The following is a 17,856-nucleotide window of genomic DNA, read 5'->3' on the forward strand; positions in this document are numbered from 1 at the left end:
AGCCACATGCCTAATGGTCACCATGCAAATAAACTCATGCTTTTGTAAATGTTTCTCATTACATCATCACTTGCCATCTAGAACAATTCAATACATGTTTCTCTACAAATCTGCACATTCTTCAGATCTTGTTTGGGGGGCGTTTAAGTGTCATTTTCTATGAAGCCGACGTTGAGTGATTGGATAAACCCAACCCACATGTTTCTTCCTTAATCAACTGCTCCCTTTGCTGTCGCTGTTGCTTCTGTCCATTAGCTGTAATGTTCAATAGAAAATGCTCCTGAGTCACTGGACCTCATGATGGTCTCATTATCTCTGAGTGACAGCTGGGAGCGGTACAGCCCCCTGCCCTGGGTATCCATAGGTGTGTCTGACACCTACAGGAAACGACACAGAGAGAAAGTGATGTTTTGCTTTTTAGTTGCATCTATTGCCATTCATATCGCTTTCTGAAAACCTCCTAACTCTGGTTGCGGTGGTTGTATAAAAATTGGCCATTTGATCCAAACAAATAGGAGGCAGCTTAGACATAGCTGGTGCAACCCAGTACATTTTGTCGCATCAGCTGACACGAACAGCTGATGTCTCACATGGCCAGTGTCTGCAGCAAGTCTAGGCAAGGCAAAATTATTTGTATAGCACATTTCAACAAAAAGGCAATTTAAAGTGCTTAACATAAACATAAAATGCATCAAGACAAGATATAAAAGCAACAAAATAAACGGACATTTGATATGAAGTGTTCAATTGGAAATAAAATGAAGCTGAAATAGGGTAAGACAGATAGAAACAGGAGAATAAAAAGTTACAGTGCAGTGTCTTCAGCCTTTAGCCATGATTTTTTTTTAAACTGAGAGTTGGAGCAGCCCTGCAGTCTTATCGGGGTTTATTCCAGACATGTGGAGCATAAAACTGAACACTGTTCCTCCATGTTTGGTTCTGAGAAACTCGCTGTCAATCAATTATCAATTATTTTAAGAAGTGGGTATTTTACCTCTTCAAATTTCCTGGCCTTGTACTGCTCTGCTCCTTTCAGGAAGTTCAGCAGTATGATGTCACACAGCACCGTGCCCTAGAATAGAATAGAATAGAATAGAATAGAACTTTATTGTCCACCATGGAAAATTGGCTCACCAATATAAGACATACAGTAGACAGAAATTACATAAGTTCCATAGAATCCATAAGCTCCATAAAATAATTCTTAAAGTACATATAAAAATATGTAAAGTATAAAATATAAATGCATATCAGTTCCTGTGTGCATATTGCGTATTGGTCGTACTGGAAGTGTTAAAAAATTTCAGCGAGCTGGTAAGAAATGTTCATAATGTAGTAAAGGTCAAACTGTACCTATGATGATATTTAAAGGTACTTTGTGGAGTTTTCTTATAAACAAATCAATTACGTTTACATCCAGTGTTTCCCACCAAAATGCATTGGAAGCATACAACCCTTTATAGTGATTCAAACCACAAGCAGCCCTGCATGGAAACAGACATGGGAACATGTTGTTTAAAGTACCTGTGAGACAATTAAATATGATTCATGGCATCCAGTAAGACTAACAGATGAATGCATTTGAAAGCTTATCAGATGGTAAAACACAGTGTAATGGTTTGTAATAATCACACACAGGATTTTACCACTCTGGAAATATAGTGATGATGATGTGTGGTGTTGGCATGTATGTTTTTTTATCCATATTTAAGTTTGCTCATATAGTGTGTTACACAAGAACCTTTAAAATCATAAAATTGGCAATTATCAGCTCAGTTTATCATTTATGAAAACCACTACAAATAAAACTCACCACTCCCACTGAAGTGAAGGCTGCCACCATGTTGATGAGTGTAGGGATCATGTTGAACTTCCCTGCCTACAAAAGGAAAAATCACAATTTACATCAGCAGGTTTTAATCTCCTGATTATCACTTGTACTTGGTAAATGAAGGAGTGCAATGAATTACTTCTAGTATTCATTTTATTCCCTCGATTCATTTTGATTAATGTGGTGGTTGCTATGAAAAGAGGTTTCATTCAAAAAGGTGCCCTATGCTGACAAAGAGATCCCATATCAACAAACTTGCATGACTAAACTGTGGGGGGAAACCAAAGCACCCCAATAAGCACACATAGTAAAGGGAAGAACATGAAAACATGACACCAGAAAAGGTTTATGTATAATAGGCAAACATCATCTCCTTATCTGACTTGAAATCATTTCATAGATAATTAAGCCTTCAGGGTGACAAGCCCAAATAGTAAGACCATACTGTTACCAGGATTGCATGAAATGTATTATATAAATTATTCGGTTAAGACCTAGTTATGCTAACAGATCCCTGATATAAATACATTTAAATGAAAAAAATTGAAAAAGACAATTCATACAAGTCATACACAATATAATAATAATAATAATAATAATAATAATAACAACTTCAATTTATATAGCGCCTTTCAAGATACCCAAGGTCGCTTTACAAGAGTGGGAGTAGGGGGGTAGGGGCAGGGTGGGGGTTTAGGGAGGGTAGGCAAGAGAGAAGAGGTGTGTTTTGAGGTGCTTTTGGAACTGTGTCAGAGAAGTAGCGGAACGGATAGGAGGGGGCAGGGTGTTCCAAAGGGTAGGGGCAATTGCACAGAAAGCCCTGTCACCAAAGGTCTTGAGTCTGGTGCGGGGAGTGGAGAGTAAGTCCTTGCTGGTGGAGCGCAGGGACCGTGACTGGGTGTACGGGTGGAGGAGGTCAGTGATGTACTTGGGTGCCAGTGAGTGAAGTGATTTGTAGGTGAGGAGGAGGATTTTGTAGCTGATGCGTTGTTTGATTGGCAGCCAGTGGAGTTTCTTGAGGATGGGGGTGATGTGCTGCCAGGGCTTGGTGTGGGTTAACACCCTGGCAGCTGAGTTCTGGACATACTGCAATCTGTCTAGGGCTTTGTTGGGCAGCCCAGACAGGACACCATTGCAGTAGTCCAGACGGGAGGTGACAAATGCATGAATGAGGGTTTCGGTGACTGAGTCGGTGAGTGACGGCCGGAGTCTTGAAATGTTACGGAGGCGGAAGAAGGCAGATTTGGTGATGCTCTGGATGTGGAAACTGAATGAGAGTGTGGGGTCCAGGATGACGCCCAGGTTCCGCACTTTGGGAGATGGCGAGGTGGGACAGCCGTCGATGACCAGGGTGAGGTCTCCAGCCTTCCTGAGCAGTGGTGCTGGGGCCACCACCATGAGCTCTGTCTTGTTGGTGTTGAGTTTCAGAAGGTTGTTGGTCATCCAGGTTTTGATATCGTGCAGACAGTTGTTGAGTTGTATTGGTGGGAGTTGTGAGGAGGGCTTGGTGCTGACGCACAGTTGGGTGTCGTCTGCATAACAGTGGAAACTGAGTCCATGGTTGCGGATGATCTGACCGAGGGGGAGCAAGTAGATGGTAAAGAGGAGGGGGCCAAGGACAGATCCCTGGGGGACGCCATGGTTAACTGTTGCAGTGGTGGAGTAGGAGCCTTGCAGAGTGATGTATTGTTTACGGTTGGAGAGGTAAGACTGGAACCAGGAGAGAGCAGTGTCGGTAAGGCCAATGAGCTCAGAGCGACGGGAGAGCAGGATGGAGTGGGAAATGGTATCGAAGGCAGCAGAGAGGAGGATGAGGATGGAAACAAGGCCGTTGTCTGCAGCAATCAGGAGGTCGTTTATTTTGATGAGGGCGGTTTCGGTGCTATGATGGGGTCTAAAGCCCGATTGAAGAGGTTCAAAGAGCTCATGGTAGGACATGTGATGTTGTAGCTGGGCAGCCACTGCTCTTTCCATGCAGATACATTATGCAGATACATTATTTAACTTAAAGTGAAGCCATTTCAACACAAATGTATTTACTGTATTAATTATTTCTCAATGTAAACATTTAATAAATAATAAATAAGGAGTATACTCACATTCCCATTGACAAGCACATCAAACCTAATAGCGTATGCTTTGATCAATGTTCTGTAGTCAGTCCCATTATCCATTTTGTAGTATTTGGCAAACCTTTAAAAACAGGCAAAAAATCACATTTGTATATTGTACAACACATGTTGATGCCTGTGTATCTGTATGCAATACACTTTGGATTTCCAAGTGAAACGCTCTTGCTATGTCCCCACATAGAAAAATGCCAATGTTGAACAAAAACGAAGATGAAAACAACATGAAGTATTCATTCTCCCGGACTCATGGATATTGACAGCAAACATCATAAAGCCATGCCCATGTGTTATTAATATATATTGCGTAGCGAGTCAGCATTATGGTGGCACTATAGCGAAGGGGTAGGTTTGTTAACAAACTTGACAAATCCGATAGCACTCAGCTTTGAATTGACCTGTAACAGGTTAGATTTTTTTATGTACAAGTGGAAATTTGAGTGAAACAGTAAAAGATTAGGGAGTTATTTCAGAAATTTAAAATCCTCCTCTAGGGTCCAAGATTATCCAGAGAATTGTATTGCTATTTGATTGATTGATCTTTGTATAGAAACATTATAAAAAGAAACCCAAAACTGAACAAAGTGACCTCTCACATACCCCAAACCTGGAGCTATGTATACCTGAAATTGTATCCAGGTGAGACAGCATTCTTCTGTGACATGGCATCCAGTCGGGTGAATGAGTATGACGGGTTACACTGGTCGTCTGATTTGTCCAGATCACACATCCAGCCGATCTTTATTCCTATCACTCCTCCCTGGCAGAAGAAAGGTACATACTGTAGATGAATATGTGTACACTAGGTCCCAATCAGTAGGGTCTTATTTTACTACCGTGGGTCTCAGGTCTGTGTGTCAATATGTCTAATTCAGAGTGAATATGAATGGATGTAGTCAGTATTAGCTCTGATCATGTGTTAGGAGCTACAGTGTATCAGTAAATAAATGTTGCAGCTCCTCAAGACCCAACCCATGTTGCTGTGTTTTTCTTGCTAACTGCTGGGTAAATTGAAGAGGTTAACTCTGAAGTTAGCAACAACTTTACCACTGAAACTGAAAAGTCTCTCCTAAGCTTCCTAAACACAGTCTGAAAGCAAAAGTAGGAATAGTTAACACTAAATGACTAATACTTAATATTGCTGGTGTATGTGGTCTCTATTTGGGTCTGGTTTGATGGAACAGATTTTAGATTGCATCTAGCTATACACAGGTCGATTCAAATGGGTTCCGGCTGTGGTCAAGTCCCCTTCAGATCAGGTCGAAGCATCAGGTTCAGTTGGGTTTTTTCTACATAACCGTTTTTTGGACCCGTGAAGACCTCTACTGTTCTTAACCTTGCGTCCCTGGAATGATGTTTATATGCAACTAATTTACACAGGCTAGTAAGTTTGGGAGAATTGTTTCACTTCCTGGGTTATGTTCACAAGTAACACATGGTTTCTTTACAGATAGTAGTACATTCTACTATCACAGCCAAACCAGGATTTATAACGTGTCTTATGTTTCTCTCTTCTTCTCTTCTCTTAGAGTTTTTCAGTATTGATTTAAGCCAAAACAAGGTCATAAAAACTGTGAGTAAACACTCTTACTTGTGATTTGACTCAGACTCTAGTCATAAAAATGAGGACTTGACACAAAATGGATTAAAGTTTGACTTGACACTTGAATCAGGCATACTATAAAACTTGACTCCCTAAAGGCAAAAACAAGTCATGTCTCAAGTTTTCTGGTAATAACCCAGAATGATAATAAATAAGACAGCGACAACCAATGTATTATATACTCACACACCTTAGTCAGTAATTAGGCCTTCGCATAGCAAGGGTGTGATTTTAGTTGAGTAGAAAAAACTGTAAATGCTCAAAAGCTATGTCATTTTAATGGTCAGCACTGATGTCTCGTGTCTTGCAAATTTCTTCTAAAAAACCTTGATGTGGACAGCAGCCTTTGACTCTACCTTGTCTGCCAGTTTGGTGAAGTTCTGGTTTGCGAAGCGGACCACGTCTCCCACTCTAAAGATGGGGCAGTAGATGTTGTTGTCTATGTCAAACTTACATTTTTTAATGTAATCATTGGTGATGTTGGGGAGGAAATTCCCTCTGCGCAAACACAGACATATCAGCATTTCAGTATATCAGCATATCAAGCTTCATCAACAGTGTCGTCATCGTCATATTTAAAAATGATACTTGTCATACTTGGTGTAGTTGAAGGATGGGAAGCGGATGCTGTTTTTGATGAAAATGGTGAAATTCGCCACCTCCATCATTGGTGTACTGAGAGAGAGAGAGAGAGAGAGAGAGAGAGAGAGAGAGAGAGAGAGAGAGAGAGAGAGAGAGAGAGAGAGAGAGAGAGAGAGAGAGAGGAACATAGAAGAGACACAGTTACTTGTGTAACACAGCCAACACACAATTTTCTCTCTCTGCTTATCCCGGTGTCTCTTTCTACCAATGGACACACTTCCTTTCACCCTCACTGTATTGAGCTGGAGGCAAGAGACAGATTTCACATAACCTTGACTAACAAAACCAGAACCATCTGCATGGATAGATATTACTAACATATACAACTGCATATCATGATCTTGCAGGAAACACTGGTCCCCTTCAGTGTTTTAAGCATGGATGAAATTATAAGCGCTGGATAAGGCGTCGCTGCTCAGCCTACCAGACAGTTTTTCCCAGTGGCCATTTCCACCCCAGACCACCATTATAAAAGAGACGTCTGTAAAACTGTTGACAGGACACCTCAAACAGCAGATAAGGTCAATTATGACTCTTTCTATTATGAATTTTTGTGTAAAACCTTCCTCGAGTCAAGAAAAGTGATTTAAAAATCTGTGACATCATCACAATGCAAAGTCTATGGACCGATCTGGAAGTCGTGGGCGGGGCCAGTGGGGGACACACTACTTTTTTCAATGAGCTGCATAATGCAGAAGTAAACTCGGATATGCCAGCTGAGACATTTTTGCTACAGTATCCAACTTTTATAATACTTCCATGGTTTCAAGTCAATATTCTTCACAGTACACAACAGTGATAGCAAAGCCTGGTCAAAAAACAAACAAACAACAAAATCGGTCTGTCACATGCAAAGTACTGTCTTACGTCTTGATGGTGTCGATCTCAGCAGGACACCACCCTTTTATCTCACACGTCTTTAAGGTGGCGTTGAAAGGAACACACCTCCCTGTAGGAATTCCTGAGCAGGAAAAGAAAAGGACTTATACAAACTGGAAAATCCCAAATAAATAGGAAGCTCTGAAACAAACAACTGTAACACATTAATTCAACACATGTTTATATGTGTGAGCAAGAATAGCAGTAATTAAAAAATGATGGAAGATCTCACCATTACTTCCTGGCTTGTTAATGAACTTTGAGCAGTGGCTGTCCTTTGTACAATTATACTTCTTCTCACTCTGGTTAACACACAATCACAAACACACCCATTGAAGCCGCATGAATTATCATTTTCTCATCAACAGTGGATTAAATAACTGGGTGTAATATGAAAGTGAACACTTGTAGTGACCTATCCACAGAGAGTTGTCACCACCAAATGGAAGACAGACAAAGATAGAAGGAGAGTAAGTGACATTTGTCAGGCTAACAGAAAATGACTCAAAATGAATGTTATTCAATTTGCCATATCAACTCTATACTGTGATAATATGTCAATAATGTGTTTACAGCTTGATCCGAGCAAAATCAGTGAATGCATGTTTAAGTGAGCCTAAAGACCTAATGGTCCCAATATGTAAAATCAATGCAGATTTAATGAACTGCACTGAAGTTAAAAAGGCATTTGTGTGTCAGCTGTGGCTAATCACAGCATAAATTGTTTGATCTCTTGACCAGCACTTTGTCTGGTAGCTCGCTGCCATCGATGCGTGAGTGTGTGTATATGTGTCAATGTGTGATATACTGTAAATGTGACCATTTACCATTAAAGAAGCTGTTTATTTCTAGATCATGATGTAGATCTAAGAATCATCATCCTGATCCCCTAAGTCGAAAAATCTGCAAATGTAAATCGGTTTCTCTGAATTTGAAAGGAAACTTTTTTTTTTAACTTACATTAGGAAATAAACAGATTATCTGAAATATTGGTGGGAAACACAGAACGCCAGGATTTGTCTACATGCTAAGAGCGGACAAGCATACCTTGGCATCTCTTTTAGCCAGCTTTCTGAATTTTGGTATGGCAAACTCAATGAAGCACTAGTGCAGGAAGGAACCCACTTTACAGCACTGAGGTCCTGCAGAGTTTGTAAAGAATAACCTCATGTTTTTCTAAGTTGACATATTTTGTATACTGATAAATCAGTCATTATGCTACTTTTTGGTAGCATAGTTGGGATACTGTATTCATATTGGAGATGTGCTACATTAATACGTCACAACTGTATTACTAGTCAGCACAACTCAGACAAAACATTAGTTTACTGTTGATAAGTGTTGAGTCCATATGACTTTTTTTTCAGACTGGTCGCATTATATTATTATTTGCAATAACAGTGACAGTGAAGGGCAAGTTAGACAGAATGCAAACGTTGAAAGTGGCATGAATGTGTACAAAGTCAATGAATGTTTTTTGTGTTTCTTAAAGCTGCAGTGACTGGTTTTGGGCCACTTGGGGGCAGCAGAAACAAGTTGTGAATACATTGTTGACCGTTATGTAGCTGCTATGGCAAAGTTGTTAGCATGCAGCTTTTTTCCACATCCAGCAGCTACAGAGCAACATTATCATTCATTTGGAGTCATGTTTTTGTCCAACCGGTGAATATAAACATAATATTCACTCTCTTTTAGCTCTGTTTTTACTCTCTACCAACTCCTGGGGGAAATAGCTGACTCTTTAGCTGCTAAATGCTCTGCTATGTTCACCAGCTGGTCTACAGCTAACTGTGTCTGTTTACTGAGCCTATATACAGTGAGTTTTTAGAGAGCACTAAGAGTGAACCAAAGCAGTAAAGTTGTAGGCCAGACAGCTAAACTGAATAAGCTGGAACGTGATATAAAGCTCCATAAAGCAGGATAATTCAATAATAGTGATAATTCAATTGATAATTCTCTGTAGGTCCATCAGTACGAGTGACAGTCTCATATTACACACTGTCATTTGATAAATTGCTGTAAAAACATGCATTATAGCTGATTTAATGTTGATGTATAGTAGTTGGAAAGGTGTTAGCAGTGTCAATATGGTGGAGTACTACAATGGTATGGAAGTTGCATTAATAGTTGTGACAGTAACTGACCTCAGGACAGTATCCTTGGACTTGGTTCTCTGTTGTGATCATTTTGGTGATAATGCAGAACACTGAAGCTCCCTGCAGAAAACACATAGATGGCACATAACAATCACTGCATAAACTGCCAGTCATCCATCCATCCATCCATCCATCCATCCCTCCATCCATCCATCCTGCCTGAGGTTTCTTCCCGTTAAAGGGGAGCTTTTCCTTTCTGCTGTCACCAAGTGCTGCTCATGTGGGAATGTTGGGTCTCTGTAAATTAGATTAAATTAAATTAAAGAGTATGGTCTAGACCTGCTCTATATGAAAAGTGCCTGAGATGACTTTTCTTGTGATTTGGTGCTATATAAATAAAGATTGATTGATTAATTGATTAATTAATTGATTGATTGATCCATACATACCTGTGTAGGAGTGACGTAGTCTGCAACATCCATGACTTTGTCATTGTAGACCCCAAAACCTTTGACCTTGGTCATCACTGAGGATTCAATCGCTGTGTCTCTCACCTGATAAGCCTTCTCATATACAAACACCCACCTGAAATACACATAACTGTGAAGGTCACAGATCTCCAGTTACAGGGTTCATGGTTTGAGCTAATGGCCAAGGATTTAGAAGGTCATTAACATGGGATGGTTGGGAAGGAGTTATTATATTTAAAATGTGAGCTTTCGCTTTACCTCTCCACCATAGCTACAAATCCTGAGCTGGGTAATGAATCACTACAACTGCATAAAATTGATTTATATTGACAAACAAATTAAAGTAAGTAAATAATAACCAAGCAATAATGTGAAACCATAAGTGGATGCTAGTTTCATTATATATTTTTTTTTGCATAGCTATAAATATGAAACATTTCTGGAAAAAACATTCATCTTGCTTTAACAAATATGATTTAACTACAAATGCATCCTCAAACATATGCCAGTATAACTTTATTGTTTGACCAATTATATTAATAATTAATAAGATTGAAAAAGGTCAGATTCAATTAAAATCACAAAACAATGACCCTCATATGGCTTGTATTTTTTTTAATGGTTTTACTGTTTCAACATTAACCTGTGGATGTTTGACATTTGAATAATAACTGTAGATGTAAAAACACAGTTAATTATTTAACATAATAAGAATGGTAATATAACCTGACAGTGCATTCACATTTAAGCTTTTGCTTGCCATATCATGTCATCATCACCATCACAGCATTTAGTTAGTAGTTAGTAATTAAAGGTCTGTACAATATGATCTACAATATCAATGTCTATCAATATAAATGTATTATAATATAAATATACATTTATGTAAGTGGCAGCTGCTGACTCCATCTAACCTACAAAATCCATTTTGTCACTTTTCCATCACTGATTTATGTCATTTTTTTGTTTTTATTAGATTCAGGATTTCAATTAGAAACATAGAAACATACTCACCCAATAAAGTAAGAGATGATGATGAGTTGGACGACACGATTGATGATGCCAATGGTCCAGCTCTTCACTACCACCGACTTGGTGGTTTCGTAGGTGAAGAAGTCTGTAATACATGACCACATCCTAGCAGTATGTGTGTGGGAGCAGATTTTTAAAAAGAAAGTGTTTTGTATTTTGTGATATGTCTAACAGACATTAAATGGAAATGATAGAAATATCCCAAAAAATCCCACAGTATGAACTTAACTCCAAATAAAGCAGTATGTGCCTACAGCATTCACAGATTTAGGTCCCGATTTGTGGCTGACATCTTCATCATTATTCTGTGTTGAAAAATAAAGAAAATCAACACTGAGAGCAGCATCCAGATATCCAAGAGTTATATCTCCTCACACAGGAAACAGAGCTGCTTTGGAGAATACAGTGAAGAAATCCCTGCAGCTCAATGACACCAGCCTCCACTGAGCCTCCTCTTCCTGTAACTTTAGGCTTTGACAAACTAGTAAACAAGCAAACAGCTGTCTCTGTCCCTCTCTTTGTCCTTATCTCTCTCTTCATCCATTCTGCCAGTCTCTTCTTTCCTCCCACTTACTCTCGGGTTTTCCCTTCAATTATCTAAGTGACTCCTCAAATTCCTCCTCCCTCCCTCTGCTCACTGGATCATGGAGGTTTAAGTAACCACGGGTTTACGGTCAAGGAGAACAACGGCAGCATCTGTTTTCAGAAGCGTTAACATTGAGCTTTCTTCCTATGTAATCTGTTAATTTAATGAGTATGTGTAACTACTGGAGATAAAAGTGTTCTTTTAATTAGTTTGCCTAAAGGACCAATCAAATATTTTGGGAAATACATCTCCTTTGACTCTTTTTTGTTGAGTCAGCGAAATAAATATCAATTTTATATCAGTTTCAATGTCTTAGCATCCAGAGAAGAGAAAGGTATCGAATGTGTTTAGTTTAGCTTGGTAAAAGGTGTGGAAGCAAAGAGAAGATACTAACTTACAACTATCTTTAAAATCATACCTTTAAAAAAACAACAACAACAACAAAAAAAAAGCTGATTTAAAAAACTGTTCAATTAAAAAAGCCTAAAAGACACTTTTGATGTAGCTGGGGTAGAATCTTCACCATACTGCCAGTCTTCAGGCTAAACTATGTTAGCTGGTTCTCTTTACCACCTTTTTTGGTCATAAGCCCCAACTGAGCCAAGAGGAATCTACATGAACCCAACAGATGAGCCAGTTATAAAGGGACAGTCAGCCAGTCTGAGGATAATCAGTGGAAGCATCAATCAGCTCAATCAAAAGTAGAGAGAAAGAGAAAATAGAAATCATTGAGTTTAAAGAGAAAGGACACATTTGGGGTTGTTGGAAAGTTTATTTTTTCACTTGTTATAGATATTATACTGTCTCCTTGCTTCCAGTCTTTAAAATAAGACAAGCTTTTTTTCTTTTTTTATTGTTGACTTAGGTAAAGTAAGGTACAGGTAAGGGTAGACTTTATTAATCCCACTAGGGGGAAATTAAAAAATTGACCCAATGGTATTCTTGTAATAAGTGATAAAATAAAATAAAATATATAGACAATCTCTTAATACTATATATAATAAACAATAATAATCTCTATAATAATCTGCAGTGTTCCTGGGATTAAACAGTAAGGATTTATTAGTGGGAGTGGGAGGTACTGGGAGCTGTGGTGTTGTACAGTCTGATGGCTGATGGTATGAAACAGCCCCCCAAGAGCTTTGAGGCATGTGGCTGAATGAGTCTGTGGGCAGGTTCACAAAACCTAAATGAACACTGAAACATGTTTTTCTAATCATTCCTCCTGTTCATACTGACCATTAGAAGATCTCTTCATAATGCTCTTACAATGGAAGTGATGGAGGACTAAATCTGCAGTCCTCCTTCTGTGTAAACATGTATTTAAAAGTTGATCTGAAGCTAATATGAAGCTTCAGCCGTCTGAATGAGTAAAATCTTCATCTTCTATGTTTCAACATTGTTTTTAGTGCCAAAGTCTTTTTGTTACTATACTTGCACCACAGCTCAACAGGGAAACACTAAGAGGGAATTTGATGCTAAAAAGACTGTAAATGTGTCAGATATAACTTGATATAACTAACTCACACTGATGAAGCTGAATAGAAGCTTCACATCTACTTTTAAATGACTGTGTGGACACACTGTGGATACAGTCCTCCATCACTTCCATTGAAAGTACATTTGAAGGAGATCTTTTAATAGTCAGTATGAACAGGAGGAATGATTACAGAGAGGAAAACCTCTTTACTGTTCATGTGGACACCTGACTGCTGTATTAAGACAGACTTGAAAAGTTAATGTAAATGGTAAATGGACTGTACATATATAGTGCTTTTCTAGTCGTTATGACAACTCAAAGCGCTTTTTTTTTACACTACGTCTCATTCACCCATTCATACACATTCATACACTGATGCCAGGGCTACCAGACAGGGTGCCAACCTGCTCGTCAGGAGGAAACTAACCATTCATACACATTCACACACCGTTGGCATAGCAACGGGAGCAATTTGGGGTATCTATTTAAGTATCTTGCATAAGGACACATGGATATGTGGACTGGAGGAGCTAGGAATCAAACTGCCAATCTTCCAATTGGTGGACGACCGCTCTACCTCCTGAACCACAGCCGCCCAATAAAAAAAAAAGAGAGCGAAGACCTAATCCTAAAAGAATCAGAGGACACAGACTCATAAAACCTGCTAATGGGGGCCCTAACATCGCCTGATTAGACTTAATATTATTTGAAGACCACTTCCATTTTCATTTACAGGATAATAATATGACCCATGAGTCTGGATCCTGCCTGAATCAGACTATTAACTGGATGTATTGTTACACTGCATGTTGTTGCAATGTAACAATACATCCAGTTAATCACTCCCATCAGTATTAATTCATGACTTCAGAAGATGTCTTCCCTAACACAACCTGTGAAGGATAGCTGATCAATTCTACAATAAATATTTAATGACTGAATTCAAACTGCATTATATCCGTCATGTTAAGATGGACCACAATGAGTAGACCAGACCTCATTTTGTATAAAAGGCTACTATCAGGCCCATGTATCAGTCTCTACATCCGAATACACATCACAAACCATATCGAGGAGATAACATTTCGTACTAATGCAATCATAGCTGCCTTCAGTCTAATGCGTTCAAGAGTCTCTGAATGCCTCCATTAAACAGCAGTCACTTACGACAAGTCAATAATGGACTGCCATTGGATGAGAACCAGGAAGTGGTAAAATATCATTATTTTTCTCTTTCTCTCTGTCTATTGAGGCAGGGGAGATAAAGGACGTGGAGGGAAAAGGACGAAGGGAGTGAGTAGTTATGGGAAAAGAAAAGAGGCAAAATAGGTGGGAGGAGTGGAGGACAAGAGAATGGGGGGAGTAACAGGTAAGGAAAAACAGACGAGTTGACAGCAGATTTACACACACACATAAAAGCTAAGCAAACAGGAAACCAACTGATTTATAATGTAGCCAGTCAGACTGACTACTGATGTCCAAAGAGATGGACAACATATATATGTTCACACACACACACACACACACACACACACACACACACACACACACACACACACACACACACACACACACTTTTACCCAGCTATCCTTCTTAGTACATTGTATTGATTTCCATTGACTGTGGACAGCCTAACATTATGGAAACCATTACATAACCTCAATTCACACCTTACCCCTAACCAGGCCTTCAGAAATCAATTTTAACAGAAACACACACACACACACACACGCACGCACACACATGCGCGCTCACACACGGAGTCGTTCAGGTTAGTTCATCTACTCTTCTGTACAACTTCAACTAGGATCTTCACCAGGCTACACTGTTATTTTTTATCATTAATGTAGTTGTTAATGTCTTTTATTTACTCTGTAGGTTATGATGCAACACCATATGGAGAGAAATTAGTCTGGTGACAAGTTAATGGTGTTAAAAGACTGTTTCAAATGATTGATGAAGCTGTTATCATGTTGGAACAGAGGAAGTTGATATGCATGTCTGTAGGGAACAACGCCTCTACATGCTTGGTGAGACGAAACGCACAACAGTCAATAAAAATGAAGTTACCAACATTAAAACCATATGAAGGACATATGATGTATTGTCTAATCAACTGCTGAGAAGCCCAAATGGCTCCAAATGGAAAAGCTTTTTTCCCCATATGCTGGAGCTATTAATCTCCACTGAAACCTACAGTAGGCCCCTATATATAAATGATATCTGGCATTTGTGTGCGTGTGTGTGTGTGTGTGTGTGTGTGTGTGTGTGTGTGTGTGTGTGTGTGTGTGTGTGTGTGTGTGTGTGTGTGTGTGTGTGTGTGTGTGTGTGTGTGTCATATGTTTTCCATCTCCTTGGACGTCAGTCGTCAGTCTGACTGGCGACCTCAGAATAATAAACGAGATGGTTTCCTGTTTACTCCACTTTAATGTGTAAATCTGCTCCCTCTTTACTCTTTTCTTTACCTGTTATTATCCACACTAGCTAATAGGGCCAATTAGCAAATGTTAGCGTGTTAACACGCAAAATTAAGACGGTAAAAATTAGACTATAGCTGTTTAAGCACTATTATTGTGAGTATGTTAGCATGCTAAATTAAGACAGTAAACATTAGGCTATAGCTCTTTAAGCACTATTATTTTTTGAGTATGTTAGTATGCTAAATTAAGACGTAAACATTAGGCTATAGCTAAACACGCACTATTATTGTGAGTATGTTAGCATGCTAAATTAAGACAGTAAACATTAGGCTATAGCTCTTTAAGCACTATTATTGTGAGTATGTTAGTATGCTAAATTAAGACGTAAACATTAGGCTATAGCTAAACACGCACTATTATTGTGAGTATGTTAGCATGCTAAATTAAGACAGTAAACATTAGGCTATAGCTCTTTAAGCACTATTATTGTGAGTATGTTAGCATGCTAAATTAAGACGTAAACATTAGGCTATAGTTAAACACGCACTATTATTGTGAGTATGTTAGCATGCTAAATTAAGACAGTAAACATTAGGCTATAGCTCTTTAAGCACTATTATTGTGAGTATTTTAATTTAGTATGCCAAATTAAGATGGTAAACATTAGGCTATAGGTGTTTAAGCACTATAATTGTGAGTATGTTAGCATGCTAAATTAAGACGGTAAACATTAGGCTATATACCTATAGCTCTTTAAGCACTATTATTGTGAGTATGTTAGTATGCTAATTAAGACAGTAAACATTAGGCTTTAGCTAATTAAGCACTATTATTGTGAGTATGTTAGCATGCTAAATTAAGACAGTAAACATTAGGCTATAGGTGTTTAGGGCACTATTATTGTGAGTATGTTAGTATGCCAAATTAAGATGGTAAACATTAGGCTATAGGTGTTTAAGCACTATTATTGTGAGTATGTTAGCATGCTAAATTAAGACGGTAAACATTAGGCTATATACCTATAGCTCTTTAAGCACTATTATTGTGAGTATGTTAGTATGCTAATTAAGACAGTAAACATTAGGCTTTAGCTAATTAAGCACTATTATTGTGAGTATGTTAGCATGCTAAATTAAGACAGTAAACATTAGACTATAGGTGTTTAGGGCACTATTATTGTGAGAATATATGAGAATGGAATAATGATTAGTTTCTATGCCTGGTGGATCTCTCTAACATTTTAGAGTGCCATTACCTTATTAATAGCATTTTAACCTAAACAAAAACATTTGTAAAAATTTAACAAAGGTAAGGGTAGCTTTAAGTGAATGTAGCACATCATAAAAGTCTGTTCTGTCAAAACACTGCTCGGCTTTTGTATAATTGTTAAGATAAAGAGGTCATTATTAAATCATATTACCATCATGTGTTGTTTTTATTTCTTACATTATCAGTCTCATCTTGTTTTTCATGTGAATACAGAGACATAGAGTGGCATTTCTCTCCTGTAGTTAACACTGAAGCACACAGACAGACAAAAGTAGCTTAGATTAGATTAGATGGTAAGTGATCTGTCAGGATGGAGGGATAAGAGAGACATGGAGAGGGAAAGACCAAGGAAGAAAGCTGTAGGACACGTCAAAAAGATTTGTATTGATTTGGATATTTTACAGCCAGTGAGACAGAGAAGCAGCTATTGTCCTCTGCTTTCCTGTCACCCATCACCACATCATCACATTAACTTCCATCTTTATCACCATCATCATTTTTAAAGTCGGGATTACATCCGTCCACACCATAAAAGCATTATAGATATAAAGATCATGTCAGTACACTTTTATATGCCCCCCAAAAAGACTAGCAATCACTTTATAGAATCTAATGGGATTCCAAATAAAGAATAAAGTCTTTTCACTGTCTGCTGTGGTGGAAGTGGTGAGGAGATCAGCCATCACTGAGCTGAGTCCAACTCTCTGTGGATGGAGCTCAAGCAGCATATAAATACAAATTACACTTATAACTTGAATCCTTGTGTGCACCTGTAATTAATTAATGTTTGAATAGATATGAGTTGTGCCTGAAATGACTCTATAATATACTCATACATTAATAATGATCTTGATTGTTCACAAATGTGTAATTTTTGCCCTCGGCTTCACATGTTGGTTATAACACATAGTAAATCATACATGCAATAATACATAACACAACATGCACAGTACAGACAATAACAGACATGGTTTCAGTGTGAATGATGTTTGAATTTAGCAAAGTTTTTGCATTTGGATTGAAATAAAAATATTCTTGCTTGCTACAGCAGCTCTATAGCGTCTATAGCAGTTTTATGAATTCAGTAAAAAGGGGATGAATAGGACCAGATACAAGTTATCAGGCTTTTTGTTTCGCCTGCATTTTACATTTACATCCCAGTTGTTTCTTTGACCATGCTCTGTACACATAGGCTACTAAAAGTTAAAGCTCTTTCAACAAGACTTTTTGGGACACACACACACACACACACACACACACACACACACACACACACACACACACACACACACACACACACACACACACAGACACACACACACACACACACACACACACACACAGGGTTTGGTGGTATTTCTGGAGTATTAATACTCACCTTTTATTAACTCCTACACTCACACTATGAGCTTTAGGTC

The 17,856-nt window shown here is 38.5% G+C and overlaps 1 protein-coding gene across 2 annotated transcripts; it reads right to left on the reverse strand.

Annotated features, from left to right (window-relative positions):
- Nucleotides 1-251: 251 nt before the first annotated feature.
- Nucleotides 252-12,474, reverse strand: LOC134001586 (P2X purinoceptor 3-like). 2 transcript variants are annotated; one of them, XM_062441064.1, is made up of 13 exons: nucleotides 12,455-12,474; nucleotides 10,665-10,787; nucleotides 9,630-9,765; nucleotides 9,229-9,300; nucleotides 7,317-7,386; nucleotides 7,073-7,166; nucleotides 6,161-6,238; nucleotides 5,920-6,061; nucleotides 4,584-4,720; nucleotides 3,931-4,024; nucleotides 1,814-1,879; nucleotides 995-1,072; nucleotides 252-377 (listed from the first exon to the last, which is right to left on the reverse strand). In XM_062441064.1, the coding sequence occupies exons 1-13, from the start codon at nucleotides 12,472-12,474 to the stop codon at nucleotides 252-254; spliced, it is 1,236 nt and encodes a 411-aa protein (XP_062297048.1). The 2 variants fall into 2 exon arrangements, with proteins under 2 accessions (XP_062297048.1, XP_062297049.1); XM_062441065.1 differs by lacking the exon at nucleotides 12,455-12,474 and having other exon boundaries at nucleotides 10,665-10,789.
- Nucleotides 12,475-17,856: the final 5,382 nt, after the last annotated feature.

Source organism: Scomber scombrus, chromosome 2 (genome assembly GCF_963691925.1).
Source record: "Scomber scombrus chromosome 2, fScoSco1.1, whole genome shotgun sequence".
NCBI lineage: Eukaryota > Metazoa > Chordata > Actinopteri > Scombriformes > Scombridae > Scomber > Scomber scombrus.